This window comes from Crinia signifera, unplaced genomic scaffold (genome assembly GCF_055691185.1).
Source record: "Crinia signifera unplaced genomic scaffold, ASM5569118v1 HAP2_SCAFFOLD_389, whole genome shotgun sequence".
Taxonomy (NCBI): Eukaryota; Metazoa; Chordata; class Amphibia; order Anura; family Myobatrachidae; genus Crinia; species Crinia signifera.
The window spans coordinates 45,376-64,334 of NW_028142282.1; the positions used below are offsets into that span (position 1 = coordinate 45,376).

The following is an 18,959-nucleotide window of genomic DNA, read 5'->3' on the forward strand; positions in this document are numbered from 1 at the left end:
GTAGTACAGAGTGGGTGGAGTGAGATGACGTACTCGGACAGGGGTATAGGGGTAGTACAGAGTGGGTGGAGTGAGATGACGTACTCGGACAGGGGTATATGGGTAGTACAGAGTGGGTGGAGTGAGGTGACGTACTCGGACAGGGGTATATGGGTAGTACAGAGTGGGTGGAGTGAGGTGACGTACTCGGACATGGGTATAGGGGTAGTACAGAGTGGGTGGAGTGAGGTGACGTACTCGGACAGGGGTATATGGGTAGTACAGAGTGGGTGGAGTGAGATGACGTACTCGGACAGGGGTATAGGGGTAGTACAGAGTGGATGGAGTGAGATGACGTACTCGGACAGGGGTATAGGAGTAGTACAGAGTGGGTGGAGTGAGATGACGTACTCGGACAGGGGTATAGGGGTAGTACAGAGTGGGTGGAGTGAGATGACGTACTCGGACAGGGGTATATGGGTAGTACAGAGTGGGTGGAGTGAGGTGACGTACTCGGACAGGGGTATATGGGTAGTACAGAGTGGGTGGAGTGAGGTGACGTACTCGGACATGGGTATAGGGGTAGTACAGAGTGGGTGGAGTGAGGTGACGTACTCGGACAGGGGTATAGGGGTAGTACAGAGTGGGTGGAGTGAGATGACGTACTCGGCCAGGGGTATAGGGGTAGTACAGAGTGGGTGGAGTGAGGTGACGTACTCGGACAGGGGTATAGGGGTAGTACAGAGTGGTTGGAGTGAGGTGACGTACTCGGACAGGGGTATAGGGGTAGTACAGAGTGGTTGGAGTGAGGTGACGTACTCGGACAGGGGTATAGGGGTAGTACAGAGTGGTTGGAGTGAGGTGACGTACTCGGACAGGGGTATAGGAGTAGTACAGAGTGGGTGGAGTGAGATGACGTACTCGGACAGGGGTATAGGGGTAGTACAGAGTGGGTGGAGTGAGATGACGTACTCGGACAGGAGTATAGGGGTAGTACAGAGTGGGTGGAGGGAGGTGACGTACTCGGCCAGGGGTATAGGGGTAGTACAGAGTGGGTGGAGTGAGATGACGTACTCGGACAGGGGTATAGGGGTAGTACAGAGTGGGTGGAGTGAGATGACGTACTCGGACAGGGGTATAGGGGTAGTACAGAGTGGGTGGAGGGAGGTGACGTACTCGGACAGGGGTATAGAGGTAGTACAGAGTGGGTGGAGTGAGATTACGAACTCGGACAGGGGTATAGGGGTAGTACAGAGTGGGTGGAGTGAGGTGACGTACTCGGACAGGGGTATAGGGGTAGTACAGAATGGGTGGAGAGAGGTGACGTACTCGGACAGGGGTATAGGGGTAGTACAGAGTGGGTGGAGTGAGATGACGTACTCGGACAGGGGTATAGGGGTAGTACAGAGTGGGTGGAGTGAGGTGACATACTCGGACAGGGGTATAGGGGTAGTACAGAGTGGGTGGAGTGAGATGACGTACTCGGACAGGGGTATAGGGGTAGTACAGAGTGGATGGAGTGAGATGACGTACTCGGACAGGGGTATAGGAGTAGTACAGAGTGGGTGGAGTGAGATGACGTACTCGGACAGGGGTATAGGAGTAGTACAGAGTGGGGGGAGTGAGATGACATACTCGGACAGGGGTATAGGGGTAGTACAGAGTGGGTGGAGTGAGGTGACGTACTCGGACAGGGGTATAGGGGTAGTACAGAGTGGGTGGAGTGAGATGACATACTCGGACAGGGGTATAGGGGTAGTACAGAGTGGATGGAGTGAGATGACGTACTCGGACAGGGGTATAGGAGTAGTACAGAGTGGGTGGAGTGAGATGACGTACTCGGACAGGGGTATAGGAGTAGTACAGAGTGGGTGGAGTGAGATGACATACTCGGACAGGGGTATAGGGGTAGTACAGAGTGGGTGGAGTGAGATGACGTACTCGGACAGGGGTATAGGGGTAGTACAGAGTGGGTGGAGTGAGATGATGTACTCGGACAGGTGTATAGGGGTAGTACAGAGTGGGTGGAGTGAGATGACGTACTCGGACAGGGGTATAGGGGTAGTACAGAGTGGGTGGAGTGAGATGACGTACTCGGACAGGGGTATAGGGGTAGTACAGAGTGGGTGGAGGGAGGTGACGTACTCGGACAGGGGTATAGGGGTAGTACAGAGTGGGTGGAGTGAGATGACATACTCGGACAGGGGTATAGGGGTAGTACAGAGTGGGTGGAGTGAGGTGACGTACTCGGCCAGGGGTATAGGGGTAGTACAGAGTGGGTGGAGTGAGATGACGTACTCGGACAGGGGTATAGGGGTAGTACAGAGTGGGTGGAGTGAGATGACGTACTCGGACAGGGGTATAGGGGTAGTACAGAGTGGGTGGAGTGAGATGACGTACTCGGACAGGTGTATAGGGGTAGTACAGAGTGGGTGGAGTGAGGTGACATACTCGGACAGGGGTATAGGGGTAGTACAGAGTGGGTGGAGTGAGATGACGTACTCGGACAGGGGTATAGGGGTAGTACAGAGTGGATGGAGTGAGATGACGTACTCGGACAGGGGTATAGGGGTAGTACAGAGTGGGTGGAGTGAGATGATGTACTCGGACAGGGGTATAGGGGTAGTACAGAGTGGGTGGAGTGAGATGACGTACTCGGCCAGGGGTATAGGGGTAGTACAGAGTGGGTGGAGTGAGGTGACGTACTCGGACAGGGGTATAGGGGTAGTACAGAGTGGTTGGAGTGAGGTGACGTACTCGGACAGGGGTATAGGGGTAGTACAGAGTGGTTGGAGTGAGGTGACGTACTCGGACAGGGGTATAGGGGTAGTACAGAGTGGTTGGAGTGAGGTGACGTACTCGGACAGGGGTATAGGGGTAGTACAGAGTGGGTGGAGTGAGATGACGTACTCGGACAGGGGTATAGGGGTAGTACAGAGTGGGTGGAGTGAGATGACGTACTCGGACAGGAGTATAGGGGTAGTACAGAGTGGGTGGAGGGAGGTGACGTACTCGGCCAGGGGTATAGGGGTAGTACAGAGTGGGTGGAGTGAGATGACGTACTCGGACAGGGGTATAGGGGTAGTACAGAGTGGGTGGAGTGAGATGACGTACTCGGACAGGGGTATAGGGGTAGTACAGAGTGGGTGGAGGGAGGTGACGTACTCGGACAGGGGTATAGAGGTAGTACAGAGTGGGTGGAGTGAGATTACGAACTCGGACAGGGGTATAGGGGTAGTACAGAGTGGGTGGAGTGAGGTGACGTACTCGGACAGGGGTATAGGGGTAGTACAGAATGGGTGGAGTGAGGTGACGTACTCGGACAGGGGTATAGGGGTAGTACAGAGTGGGTGGAGTGAGATGACGTACTCGGACAGGGGTATAGGGGTAGTACAGAGTGGGTGGAGTGAGGTGACATACTCGGACAGGGGTATAGGGGTAGTACAGAGTGGGTGGAGTGAGATGACGTACTCGGACAGGGGTATAGGGGTAGTACAGAGTGGATGGAGTGAGATGACGTACTCGGACAGGGGTATAGGAGTAGTACAGAGTGGGTGGAGTGAGATGACGTACTCGGACAGGGGTATAGGGGTAGTACAGAGTGGGTGGAGTGAGATGACGTACTCGGACAGGGGTATATGGGTAGTACAGAGTGGGTGGAGTGAGGTGACGTACTCGGACAGGGGTATATGGGTAGTACAGAGTGGGTGGAGTGAGGTGACGTACTCGGACATGGGTATAGGGGTAGTACAGAGTGGGTGGAGTGAGGTGACGTACTCGGACAGGGGTATATGGGTAGTACAGAGTGGGTGGAGTGAGATGACGTACTCGGACAGGGGTATAGGGGTAGTACAGAGTGGATGGAGTGAGATGACGTACTCGGACAGGGGTATAGGAGTAGTACAGAGTGGGTGGAGTGAGATGACGTACTCGGACAGGGGTATAGGGGTAGTACAGAGTGGGTGGAGTGAGATGACGTACTCGGACAGGGGTATATGGGTAGTACAGAGTGGGTGGAGTGAGGTGACGTACTCGGACAGGGGTATATGGGTAGTACAGAGTGGGTGGAGTGAGGTGACGTACTCGGACATGGGTATAGGGGTAGTACAGAGTGGGTGGAGTGAGGTGACGTACTCGGACAGGGGTATAGGGGTAGTACAGAGTGGGTGGAGTGAGATGACGTACTCGGCCAGGGGTATAGGGGTAGTACAGAGTGGGTGGAGTGAGGTGACGTACTCGGACAGGGGTATAGGGGTAGTACAGAGTGGTTGGAGTGAGGTGACGTACTCGGACAGGGGTATAGGGGTAGTACAGAGTGGTTGGAGTGAGGTGACGTACTCGGACAGGGGTATAGGGGTAGTACAGAGTGGTTGGAGTGAGGTGACGTACTCGGACAGGGGTATAGGAGTAGTACAGAGTGGGTGGAGTGAGATGACGTACTCGGACAGGGGTATAGGGGTAGTACAGAGTGGGTGGAGTGAGATGACGTACTCGGACAGGAGTATAGGGGTAGTACAGAGTGGGTGGAGGGAGGTGACGTACTCGGCCAGGGGTATAGGGGTAGTACAGAGTGGGTGGAGTGAGATGACGTACTCGGACAGGGGTATAGGGGTAGTACAGAGTGGGTGGAGTGAGATGACGTACTCGGACAGGGGTATAGGGGTAGTACAGAGTGGGTGGAGGGAGGTGACGTACTCGGACAGGGGTATAGAGGTAGTACAGAGTGGGTGGAGTGAGATTACGAACTCGGACAGGGGTATAGGGGTAGTACAGAGTGGGTGGAGTGAGGTGACGTACTCGGACAGGGGTATAGGGGTAGTACAGAATGGGTGGAGAGAGGTGACGTACTCGGACAGGGGTATAGGGGTAGTACAGAGTGGGTGGAGTGAGATGACGTACTCGGACAGGGGTATAGGGGTAGTACAGAGTGGGTGGAGTGAGGTGACATACTCGGACAGGGGTATAGGGGTAGTACAGAGTGGGTGGAGTGAGATGACGTACTCGGACAGGGGTATAGGGGTAGTACAGAGTGGATGGAGTGAGATGACGTACTCGGACAGGGGTATAGGAGTAGTACAGAGTGGGTGGAGTGAGATGACGTACTCGGACAGGGGTATAGGAGTAGTACAGAGTGGGGGGAGTGAGATGACATACTCGGACAGGGGTATAGGGGTAGTACAGAGTGGGTGGAGTGAGGTGACGTACTCGGACAGGGGTATAGGGGTAGTACAGAGTGGGTGGAGTGAGATGACATACTCGGACAGGGGTATAGGGGTAGTACAGAGTGGATGGAGTGAGATGACGTACTCGGACAGGGGTATAGGAGTAGTACAGAGTGGGTGGAGTGAGATGACGTACTCGGACAGGGGTATAGGAGTAGTACAGAGTGGGTGGAGTGAGATGACATACTCGGACAGGGGTATAGGGGTAGTACAGAGTGGGTGGAGTGAGATGACGTACTCGGACAGGGGTATAGGGGTAGTACAGAGTGGGTGGAGTGAGATGATGTACTCGGACAGGTGTATAGGGGTAGTACAGAGTGGGTGGAGTGAGATGACGTACTCGGACAGGGGTATAGGGGTAGTACAGAGTGGGTGGAGTGAGATGACGTACTCGGACAGGGGTATAGGGGTAGTACAGAGTGGGTGGAGGGAGGTGACGTACTCGGACAGGGGTATAGGGGTAGTACAGAGTGGGTGGAGTGAGATGACATACTCGGACAGGGGTATAGGGGTAGTACAGAGTGGGTGGAGTGAGGTGACGTACTCGGCCAGGGGTATAGGGGTAGTACAGAGTGGGTGGAGTGAGATGACGTACTCGGACAGGGGTATAGGGGTAGTACAGAGTGGGTGGAGTGAGATGACGTACTCGGACAGGGGTATAGGGGTAGTACAGAGTGGGTGGAGTGAGATGACGTACTCGGACAGGTGTATAGGGGTAGTACAGAGTGGGTGGAGTGAGGTGACATACTCGGACAGGGGTATAGGGGTAGTACAGAGTGGGTGGAGTGAGATGACGTACTCGGACAGGGGTATAGGGGTAGTACAGAGTGGATGGAGTGAGATGACGTACTCGGACAGGGGTATAGGAGTAGTACAGAGTGGGTGGAGTGAGATGACGTACTCGGACAGGGGTATAGGAGTAGTACAGAGTGGGTGGAGTGAGATGACATACTCGGACAGGGGTATAGGGGTAGTACAGAGTGGGTGGAGTGAGGTGACGTACTCGGACAGGGGTATAGGGGTAGTACAGAGTGGGTGGAGTGAGATGACATACTCGGACAGGGGTATAGGGGTAGTACAGAGTGGATGGAGTGAGATGACGTACTCGGACAGGGGTATAGGAGTAGTACAGAGTGGGTGGAGTGAGATGACGTACTCGGACAGGGGTATAGGAGTAGTACAGAGTGGGTGGAGTGAGATGACATACTCGGACAGGGGTATAGGGGTAGTACAGAGTGGGTGGAGTGAGATGACGTACTCGGACAGGGGTATAGGGGTAGTACAGAGTGGGTGGAGTGAGATGATGTACTCGGACAGGTGTATAGGGTAGTACAGAGTGGGTGGAGTGAGATGACGTACTCGGACAGGGGTATAGGGGTAGTACAGAGTGGGTGGAGTGAGATGACGTACTCGGACAGGGGTATAGGGGTAGTACAGAGTGGGTGGAGGGAGGTGACGTACTCGGACAGGGGTATAGGGGTAGTACAGAGTGGGTGGAGTGAGATGACATACTCGGACAGGGGTATAGGGGTAGTACAGAGTGGGTGGAGTGAGGTGACGTACTCGGACAGGGGTATAGGGGTAGTACAGAGTGGGTGGAGTGAGATGACATACTTGGACAGGGGTATAGGGGTAGTACAGAGTGGATGGAGTGAGATGACGTACTCGGACAGGGGTATAGGAGTAGTACAGAGTGGGTGGAGTGAGATGACGTACTCGGACAGGGGTATAGGAGTAGTACAGAGTGGGTGGAGTGAGATGACATACTCAGACAGGGGTATAGGGGTAGTACAGAGTGGGTGGAGTGAGGTGACGTACTCGGCCAGTGGTATAGGGGTAGTACAGAGTGGGTGGAGTGAGATGACGTACTCGGACAGGGGTATAGGGGTAGTACAGAGTGGGTGGAGTGAGATGACGTACTCGGACAGGTGTATAGGGGTAGTACAGAGTGGGTGGAGTGAGATGACGTACTCGGACAGGGGTATAGGGGTAGTACAGAGTGGGTGGAGTGAGATGACGTACTCGGACAGGGGTATAGGGGTAGTACAGAGTGGGTGGAGGGAGGTGACGTACTCGGACAGGGGTATAGGGGTAGTACAGAGTGGGTGGAGTGAGATGACATACTCGGACAGGGGTATAGGGGTAGTACAGAGTGGGTGGAGTGAGGTGACGTACTCGGACAGGGGTATAGGGGTAGTACAGAGTGGGTGGAGTGAGATGACATACTTGGACAGGGGTATAGGGGTAGTACAGAGTGGATGGAGTGAGATGACGTACTCGGACAGGGGTATAGGAGTAGTACAGAGTGGGTGGAGTGAGATGACGTACTCGGACAGGGTTATAGGAGTAGTACAGAGTGGGTGGAGTGAGATGACATACTCGGACAGGGGTATAGGGGTAGTACAGAGTGGGTGGAGTGAGGTGACGTACTCGGCCAGGGGTATAGGGGTAGTACAGAGTGGGTGGAGTGAGATGACGTACTCGGACAGGTGTATAGGGGTAGTACAGAGTGGGTGGAGTGAGATGACGTACTCGGACAGGTGTATAGGGGTAGTACAGAGTGGGTGGAGTGAGATGACGTACTCGGACAGGGGTATAGGGGTAGTACAGAGTGGGTGGAGTTAGATGACGTACTCGGACAGGGGTATAGGGGTAGTACAGAGTGGGTGGAGGGAGGTGACGTACTCGGACAGGGGTATAGGGGTAGTACAGAGTGGGTGGAGTGAGATGACATACTCGGACAGGGGTATAGGGGTAGTACAGAGTGGGTGGAGTGAGATGACATACTCGGACAGGGGTATAGGGGTAGTACAGAGTGGATGGAGTGAGATGATGTACTCGGACAGGGATATAGGGGTAGTACAGAGTGGGTGGAGTGAGATGACGTACTCGGCCAGGGGTATAGGGGTAGTACAGAGTGGGTGGAGTGAGATGACGTACTCGGACAGGGGTATAGGGGTAGTACAGAGTGGGTGGAGTGAGATGACATACTCGGACAGGGGTATAGGGGTTGTACAGAGTGGGTGGAGTGAGATGACATACTCGGACAGGGGTATAGGGGTAGTACAGAGTGGGTGGAGTGAGATGACATACTCGGACAGGGGTATAGGGGTAGTACAGAGTGGATGGAGTGAGATGACGTACTCGGACAGGGGTATAGGAGTAGTACAGAGTGGGTGGAGTGAGATGACGTACTCAGACAGGGGTATAGGAGTAGTACAGAGTGGGTGGAGTGAGATGACATACTCGGACAGGGGTATAGGGGTAGTACAGAGTGGGTGGAGTGAGGTGACGTACTCGGCCAGGGGTATAGGGGTAGTACAGAGTGGGTGGAGTGAGATGACGTACTCGGACAGGGGTATAGGGGTAGTACAGAGTGGGTGGAGTGAGATGACGTACTCGGACAGGTGTATAGGGGTAGTACAGAGTGGGTGGAGTGAGATGACGTACTCGGACAGGGGTATAGGGGTAGTACAGAGTGGGTGGAGTGAGATGACGTACTCGGACAGGGGTATAGGGGTAGTACAGAGTGGGTGGAGGGAGGTGACGTACTCGGACAGGGGTATAGGGGTAGTACAGAGTGGGTGGAGTGAGATGACATACTCGGACAGGGGTATAGGGGTAGTAAAGAGTGGGTGGAGTGAGGTGACGTACTCGGACAGGGGTATAGGGGTAGTACAGAGTGGGTGGAGTGAGATGACATACTTGGACAGGGGTATAGGGGTAGTACAGAGTGGATGGAGTGAGATGACGTACTCGGACAGGGGTATAGGAGTAGTACAGAGTGGGTGGAGTGAGATGACGTACTCGGACAGGGGTATAGGAGTAGTACAGAGTGGGTGGAGTGAGATGACATACTCAGACAGGGGTATAGGGGTAGTACAGAGTGGGTGGAGTGAGGTGACGTACTCGGCCAGGGGTATAGGGGTAGTACAGAGTGGGTGGAGTGAGATGACGTACTCGGACAGGGGTATAGGGGTAGTACAGAGTGGGTGGAGTGAGATGACGTACTCGGACAGGTGTATAGGGGTAGTACAGAGTGGGTGGAGTGAGATGACGTACTCGGACAGGGGTATAGGGGTAGTACAGAGTGGGTGGAGTGAGATGACGTACTCGGACAGGGGTATAGGGGTAGTACAGAGTGGGTGGAGTGAGATGACGTACTCGGACAGGGGTATAGGGGTAGTACAGAGTGGGTGGAGTGAGGTGACGTACTCGGACAGGGGTATAGGGGTAGTACAGAGTGGGTGGAGTGAGATGACGTACTCGGACAGGGGTATAGGGGTAGTATAGAGTGGGTGGAGTGAGGTGACGTACTCGGACAGGGGTATAGGGGTAGTACAGAGTGGGTGGAGTGAGATGACATACTCGGACAGGGGTATAGGGGTAGTACAGAGTGGGTGGAGTGAGGTGACGTACTCGGCCAGGGGTATAGGGGTAGTACAGAGTGGGTGGAGTGAGATGACGTACTCGGACAGGGGTATAGGGGTAGTACAGAGTGGGTGGAGTGAGATGACGTACTCGGACAGGGGTATAGGGGTAGTACAGAGTGGGTGGAGTGAGATGACGTACTCGGACAGGTGTATAGGGGTAGTACAGAGTGGGTGGAGTGAGATGACGTACTCGGACAGGGGTATAGGGGTAGTACAGAGTGGGTGGAGGGAGGTGACGTACTCGGACAGAGGTATAGGGGTAGTACAGAGTGGGTGGAGGGAGGTGACGTACTCGGACAGGGGTATAGGGGTAGTACAGAGTGGGTGGAGTGAGATGACATACTCGGACAGGGGTATAGGGGTAGTACAGAGTGGGTGGAGTGAGGTGACGTACTCGGACAGGGGTATAGGGGTAGTACAGAGTGGGTGGAGTGAGATGACGTACTTGGACAGGGGTATAGGGGTAGTACAGAGTGGGTGGAGTGAGGTGACGTACTCGGACAGGGGTATAGGGGTAGTACAGAGTGGGTGGAGGGAGGTGACGTACTCGGACAGGGGTATAGGGGTAGTACAGAGTAGGTGGAGGGAGGTGACGTACTCGGACAGGGGTATAGGGGTAGTACAGAGTGGGTGGAGTGAGGTGACGTACTCGGACAGGGGTATAGGGGTAGTACAGAGTGGGTGGAGTGAGGTGACGTACTCGGACAGGGGTATAGGGGTAGTACAGAGTGGGTGGAGTGAGATGACGTACTCGGACAGGGGTATAGGGGTAGTATAGAGTGGGTGGAGTGAGGTGACGTACTCGGACAGGGGTATAGGGGTAGTACAGAGTGGGTGGAGTGAGATGACATACTCGGACAGGGGTATAGGGGTAGTACAGAGTGGGTGGAGTGAGGTGACGTACTCGGCCAGGGGTATAGGGGTAGTACAGAGTGGGTGGAGTGAGATGACGTACTCGGACAGGGGTATAGGGGTAGTACAGAGTGGGTGGAGTGAGATGACGTACTCGGACAGGGGTATAGGGGTAGTACAGAGTGGGTGGAGTGAGATGACGTACTCGGACAGGTGTATAGGGGTAGTACAGAGTGGGTGGAGTGAGATGACGTACTCGGACAGGGGTATAGGGGTAGTACAGAGTGGGTGGAGGGAGGTGACGTACTCGGACAGAGGTATAGGGGTAGTACAGAGTGGGTGGAGGGAGGTGACGTACTCGGACAGGGGTATAGGGGTAGTACAGAGTGGGTGGAGTGAGATGACATACTCGGACAGGGGTATAGGGGTAGTACAGAGTGGGTGGAGTGAGGTGACGTACTCGGACAGGGGTATAGGGGTAGTACAGAGTGGGTGGAGTGAGATGACGTACTTGGACAGGGGTATAGGGGTAGTACAGAGTGGGTGGAGTGAGGTGACGTACTCGGACAGGGGTATAGGGGTAGTACAGAGTGGGTGGAGGGAGGTGACGTACTCGGACAGGGGTATAGGGGTAGTACAGAGTAGGTGGAGGGAGGTGACGTACTCGGACAGGGGTATAGGGGTAGTACAGAGTGGGTGGAGTGAGGTGACGTACTCGGACAGGGGTATAGGGGTAGTACAGAGTGGGTGGAGTGAGGTGACGTACTCGGACAGGGGTATAGGGGTAGTACAGAGTGGGTGGAGTGAGCGCTGCCTTACTTGTGTTGAATGTACATGAAACAATGTATAAGAAATAAGGTAGAAAAAGCGAATGAAATGTTAAAGGCTAATTTAATAAAGATATAACTAAAGAGCCGGTGTGGACTTATGTTCCTCAGGTAGGGGTTCTGGGGATGGTGCTGGTGACTTATGGGGGGGGGGGGGGGGTACCTTTTAAGGTATTTAAATGGTGTTCTGGGTTACACCATAAAGGGGTCCCCACTCAGTGGGAATGTTCCTAAACAAGTGTCGCCAGGGGAGATTCCCAAATGGGGTCTGTACTAGACCTCTTTAAGCTCCCGTAGGTCCTGAGCCCAGGACCTACGGTCTCTCCTGGTGATTTGTAGAGGAAGAGTCTTGGTGGAGGGACAGTGTGTCACGTGGGTGGTGAGGTGCCTGTTAGGCTTCGAGCGATTCCAAGGGAACCCCCTTAAAATCCCATAGGTTCCTTGAAACCTATGTCCTCTTCATGCACGTTGTACAGTTAGGAAGTCTAAGGGTGTCACAAACGTTCCTGCTTCGCGGAGTTTGTGCATCAATGACTCACGGTTCCTGGTGGAGGCGGCCCGACATTGATCAGGGTCCTGGTGGAAGCGGTTCTCCCCGCGGCGGCTTCCTGATTGCTGGCTGCTGTTAGACGCCGCACGAGTAATTCCGGTACTCATGCGGCATCCTCTAAACAGCGGGTCCCGGCGGTTGCTACGCAGCCGGGATGCCGCCGCATCATCACCCCCAGACATCTGGCCGGCGTCACTCAGCGCCCGGGATGTGACGTACAGCCGCCTCCTCCCTTGCTGCAGCGGTTGCCTAGGCGACGGAGGACGCCAGGCGGCTGCGGGGAGGAGGAGGCTCAACACTCGGCGGCACAGACGCACAATTAAGCAGCAGAGGCAGCCCTCATTGGACGGCTGCTGTATTTAAACTTCCTGGGCGGGCAGGTCAGACGCCGGTGATAGTTCTGACTTCTGTCCAGAGTGTGCCCGGTTCCTGGTTCATGGTTGCTCCTGTGCCTGTTCCTGTCTTTCGGTTTGCAGTCTCAGGATTCCCGGTGTTCCAGTACTATTATCCTGGTGTATCTACTCAGAGTAGCTGTGGTGTTTTCGCTTGTCTGCTGCATCCCATCTCGCAGATCAGTTGGGGGTCTCCCCACCACTCTTTCTTGTACTTATATATTGATTACTCCATCTGTTGTGTATTGTTACACCTGTCAGGGATTCAGTATCCTGTTATCCTTTGTTGATATCATTCCATCTGTTGTGTATTGTTACACCTGTCAGGGATTCAGTATCCTGTTATACCTTGTTGATATCATTCCATCTGTTGTGTATTGTTACACTTGTCAGGGATTCAGCATTCCATTATATTTCATTGATATTATTCCATCTGTTGTGTATTGTTACACCTGTCAGGGATTCTGTGTCTTGTTATATTCCGCTGATGTTACTCCATCTATTGTGTATTGTTACATCTGTCAGGTTACACTAGTTTTGTATTTTTCTATCCCTAAGTATTGTTACTCCCGCATTGCCCCTGGAGTCGGGCTCCTTAGCCTTTGGGAGGGTCAGTGACCCACAGGTTACCTTAGTTAGTCTGTCCTCTTGTCCCTGGTCCGTCTCCACGGGTGCGTTGTCCCAACTTAAGACCTGCCTGTAACGGAGTCTGGGCGGACCTAATTCGCCCTTACAGCCGGGACGGGTACAGGCGAAGCCTAGCCCGGCACGCACCCATGGACGCTAGACCAGGATAACAGAGTTAGGGAGCGTGGCCACTAGTCCTCCCATAACAGCTGCGTCCCTGTGCCCTGGCTTGTGCGGCACTTCCGGGTCTCGGGATCTCGCGAGATCACAGGGTGCTCGTGGCTCGCGCTCTGTGCTTTCTCCGTCCTGTCGGAGGAAAGAGGTTTTTCGGTCAATAGGGGTGTGTGGATAGTCTATCCACACACCGCACACCCCTATTGACCCAAAGAACCTCTGACAGCAGCGCCCTGTGATCTCGCGAGATCCCAAGACCCGGAAGTGCAGCGCAAGCCATGGAACAGTGACCTCAGGCGTCCCACTTGTAGAGCCCCCAGCAGCCTCTCTTACTGATGACCCATCCCTTATGATATATATGTATTGAGTAGTGGGTTATATAATGATACATAGGGTGTTATGTTGTGAGCTGCTACTTATTGTGTCATAGTAAAATAGCTGACTGTTCGAATCCTCCTAATTTTTCAGGGACAACGCTGTGGATTGGGCCCAGCGTCCTACTGTGAATGGGTCTGTCCAAGGGTACCGGAGCCTTCCCCGAGGAGTCATCCTGTCTGCAATGCGTGTGAGTATAAGTCTCCACCTGCCCACCTGCCCTGACCATGATGCTCTCTTACTCCTCCTTCTTCATTTGTAGGAGCCCATCCTGAAGTCCAGCAGCCTGATGAGTGTCCCACCTACAAGTTACCTAGGCCAGGATTCAGGTGAGAGTAATGGAGACATGTCTGTACCAAGTAGAAGGCTCAGCGGTTATACGGGACTTCCAGTGACCAGACGTCAGGGGGTTGCCTATGATTAGAGTTACATCAATGAATAGGATTGCCAGAAGCTTCTTGGGTTTTATATCCATTAATCTACTGATAGCCACTTGTGTCTGGTCCCAGCTTAGTGTGGCCACACAAATGAGAAGCAACTTCAAGAGGCCGCCATCATCTGGTTGCCCTGAGGCCAAATGTGGCACCTTCATATTCCAACAGATTTATGTTTGATGTGGAGGATGCCACATTTTTCAGTGACCAAATGGTACATTACAGGTTCCTCATGTATACGTGATACATTGATGATCTCCTAATTATTTGTCAGGGTCCCAAAAATGACTTAATCAAGGGGATAGAAACGCAGAATAGCAGTGGAAGCCCAGTAACATTTACCATTAATTGTAGTACTGAAAGTATTAATTTCATAGATGTATGTATCTGGCTGAAAGATGGACACATCAGTACTAAGTACTGATCGTAATAACCTCCTTGTCATCCCAAATCCCTTACCCAAGGGCTACCCTATTCATGAGAATCAGGCGCATCACTTCTGACCCTGATAAACTAATTGAACAACTTCAGGTTATGAAATCAACACCCCTGGAGAGGGGACCCTAAACACTTGGATAACACCATGACACAAGTCCTACGCATTGATAGTGCGTCACTAAATAAATCTTATAAACAGAACCAACAAAAAAATTTTTGCCCTGGGTCAATAAGTTCAACATCGTAAATGGCACTATTAATAGTGCCGCTCAAAAATTGGGAATATTGTCCGAACAGATGTAGATTAGAAATGTAATGATACACACCTCATGTCATGCTATAGCAGGGGAAGGAATTTACGTGATATCCTAGTCAAAACAGACATAGGATCACCATCCGCATCTCTTAGAAATATGACACCTGGGTGCCCTAGATGCACCTGCACGACTTGTCCCTACCTGCTCGCTGGCAGTGAAATCCATCATCCCCTTTCTGGTGTTAAGTACAAAATGAAACACTCCCTCAATTGCAACTCCCGTTTGTTGTCTATCAGGTTCTTCATCTTCCCGTGCAGGCTGTCATTTATAGGGAAAACTGAAACATTGTTTAAAACTAGAATGAACACCCATCGATCAGCCATCCTTGCCGCCTTAACCAGCGGGACAAGTGAGCAACCTGTGGTGAGACATTTTGCTAATCTTGGCCACCGTATTTGTTAAATGAAATGTCGAATGATAGACCACATACCTGGGAGGAAAAGGCCGGGGTGGCAATAGAAGTTTAAAACTCCTTCAATGGGAAAGTAGATGGATTCTTCGACTGGACACTGTGACCCCTAAGGGGCTCAATGAACAACTACATTTTAATATTTTTTAAGGCTGTGTATATTTGTTCTACTCTATTATATGTGCATTGTCCTTTTTAATATCTAGTAGCCCCTTGTTCTATATTGATTATGCTATTAGATGCTGTTTTTCTTTGTGACACACAGAGCCTCCTAACATATAGGGCAGTATTCAATGAGCATTTTGGCAATGTGAAGCGAATCCTGTTTAGGATTCGCTGCACATTCGCCACTGCTCGCCACGTTCCGGAGCCTCGCCGGCTCCAGTATTCAACGAGTCAGGGGCTCGCTGCCCCTGACCGGCGAATTTTAACTCCTGCGGGGAATTCCGCAGGGAGCCTGAGGACGGCGGCAGGCAGGGAGATGGAAGTCTCCCTGCCTGCCCCAGAACGTTTGTGGGGGGGAGGTGGGCTCCCCAGGTGCCAGGCAGCAAAGGCTGCCCCCCGGGGGTGCCAGCAGGGGACCGGGTATATTCACTACACCCGATTATGCATATGTAATGATCGGGTGAAGTGAATATATGAATATCTAATGAGCGTCTCGGCTCCGGCCCCCTGCTGGCTGGTCTGTGTAAAAAAAAAATATATATATATATATATTTTTTTATTAAATATATATTCATGTGCTTACAGCACATGAATAAAAATAGCATGCCCCTCCTCAGAATAAAATTCCTGATTTTTTTACACCAAATGTAAAAAACAAAACACTTTATTTTAAAAGTTCACATTCCACTTCACCATAAAAAGATAGCGATTGCTACTTGGTGAATCATGGCGAAAAAAACCTTGAAATGTATTCGCCATCTGGTCACTGAATAGGGTGATTCACCGTTTTAGTCAAAAATTCACCTTACAGCACAAAATCGCCATAAAAACCTGGCGAATCAGCCTCATTGAATACCGCCCATAATATCTCATATAACAGTAACGCTTAGCTGTGCCTTCGCATTGTTTATAATGTCTGTTTATATTGCCGTCCGCTGTATTGTACTGTTTTGTTTACACTTGGTGCTATGGTGATGGGCAATCGTCATGACGTTATGCGGAGTGACGTCATCGGAAGGCGCTGTGTGCGATGACGTCACACGCTATGGTCACTGCCCGATAGGGATGTGTGCACCGGCGGCCTTCAATGATGCTAATCACTTGGTGGGGATATAAGGTGAGAGTTTATTTCTTTATTAAATAGCATTGCAACATTCCCTGGCAAACTGGAGTCACAGTAGCTGTTCTTTTCTAAGGTGTGAATATGGATGGTGTGTGCCCCTTATAGATGGCGTGTGCCCCTTATAGATGGTGTGTGCCCCTTATAGATGGTGGGAGCCCCTTATAAATGGTAAGTGACCATCTATAAGGGGCACACACCATTTATAAGTGGCACACACCATTTATGAGGGGCACACACCATCTATAAGGGGCACACACCATCTATAAGGGGCACACACCATCCATAAGGGGCTCGCACCATCCATAAGGGGCTCGCACCATCCATAAGGGGCTCGCACCATCCACCAGGGGCTCACACCATCTATAAGGGGCTCGCACCATCAATAAGGGGCTAACACCATCCATAAGGGGCTCGCACCATCAATAAGGGGCTTGCACCATCCGTAAGGGGCTTGCACAATCTCTAAGGAGCAGACACCATCTATAAGTGGCACACACCATTTATATGTGGCACACACACTCTTTAAGGGGCTCACACCATCTATAAGGGTCACACATCATCTATAAGGGTCACACACCATCCATAAGGGGCTCGCACCATCCATAAGGGGCTCACACCTTCTATAAGGGGCTCGCACCATCCATAAGGGGCTTGCACCATCTATAAGTGGCACCCACCATTTACATGTGGCATACACCACCTATAAGGGACTCACACCACCTATAAGGGACACAAACCATCTCTAAGGGGCACACACCATCTATAAGTGGCACACACCATTTATATGTGGCACACACCCTCTATAAGAGGCTCACACCATCTATAAGGGTCACACATAATCTATAAGGGGCTCACACCATCTATAAGTGGATAAGTGGTGCAAACCATCTATAAGAGGCACACACCATCTATAAGGGGCTCGCACCATCCACCAGGGGCTCACACCATCTCTAAGGGGCTCACACCATTTATATGTGGCTCACACCATCCATAAGGGGCACACATCATCTATAAGGGGCACACCTTATCCATAAGGGGCACACATTACCCATAAGGGGCTCGCACCATCCATAAGGGGCTCACACCATCTATAAAGGGCACACACCATCTATAAGTGGCACACACCTTTTATATGTGGCACACACCATTTATATGTGGCTCACACCATCTATAAGGGGCACACATTATCCATAAGGGGCACACATTACCCATAAGGGGCTCGCACCATCCATAAGGGGCTCACACCATCTATAAAGGGCACACACCATCTATAAGTGGCACACACCTTTTATAAGGGGCACACACCATCCATAAGGGACTCGCACCATCCATAAGGGGCTCGCACCATCCACCAGGGGCTCACACCATCTATAAGGGGCTCGCACCATCCATAAGGGCCTTCCACAATCTTTAAGGGGCAGACACCATCTATAAGGGGCTCACACCATCTCTAAGGGGCACACACCATCTCTAAGGGGCTCACACCATCTCTAAGGGGCACACACCATCTCTAAGGGGCACACACCATTTATGGGCAGTATTCAATGAGAATTTTGACGATGTGCAGCGAATCCTGTTTAGGATTCGCTGCACATTCGCCACTGCACCGCCGCGTTCCAGAGCCTCGCCGGCTCCAGTATTCAACGAGTCAGGGGCTCACTGCCTGAGGACGGCGGCAGGGAGATGGAAGTCTCCCTGCATGCCCCAGAACGTTTGGGGGGGGGAGGTGGGCTGCCCCCCGGGATAGCCAACAGGGGACCGGGTATTCACTACACCCGATCGCGCATATGTAATGATCGGGTGCAGTGAATATATGAATATCTAATGAGCGGCTCGGCTCCGGCCCCCTGCTGGCTGCTCTGTGTAAAATATATATATATATATATATTATTTTTTTAAAATTAAATATATATTCATGTGCTTACAGCACATGAATAAAAATAGCATGCCCCTCCTCAGAATAAAATTCCTGATTTTTTGACACCAAATGTAAAAAACAAAACACTTTATTTTAAAAGTTCACCTTCCACTTCACCATAAAAAGATAGCGATTGCTACTCGGTGAATCATGGCGATAAAAACCTTGAAATGTATTCGCCATCTGGTCATTGAATAGGGTGATTCACCGTTTTAGTCAAAAAAATCGCCGTACAGCACGAAAATAGCACAAAATCGCCATAAAACATGGCGAATCAGCCTCATTGAATACTGCCCTATATGTGGCACACACCCTCTATAAGGGGCTCACACCATCTATAAGGGTCTCACACCATCTATAAGGGGCACACACCATCTATAAGGGGCTCACACCATCTATAAGTGGATAAGTGGCACAAACCATCTATAAGGGTCTCGCACCATCTATAAGGGGCACACACCATCTATAAGGGGCTCACACCATCTATAAGTGGATAAGTGGCACAAACCATCTATAAGGGTCTCGCACCATCTATAAGGGGCACACACCATTATAAGAGGCTCACACCATCTATAAGGTGCTTGCACCATAAAGTCGAGTGCCACCATTTATAAGGGTGTGAATATAGATGGTGTGTGCCCTCACTTATAGATGTGCACAGCGTCTATTCAGCGTCGCATACGGGGGGAAACGGGGGCGTGACCTCATCGCGGCTAATTTGCAG

At 51.9% G+C, this 18,959-nt stretch overlaps 1 protein-coding gene across 1 annotated transcript in view; it reads left to right on the forward strand.

The window, feature by feature from the left end:
- Positions 1-18,959, forward strand: part of LOC146055229 (uncharacterized) — an 82,504-nt gene that overhangs the window by 44,687 nt on the left and 18,858 nt on the right. The window contains exons 7-8 of the mRNA XM_083168223.1: positions 13,525-13,621; positions 13,694-13,760. Of these exons, the coding sequence (XP_083024349.1) occupies positions 13,525-13,621; positions 13,694-13,760 (164 nt within the window). The remainder of the gene's footprint in view (positions 1-13,524; positions 13,622-13,693; positions 13,761-18,959) is intronic.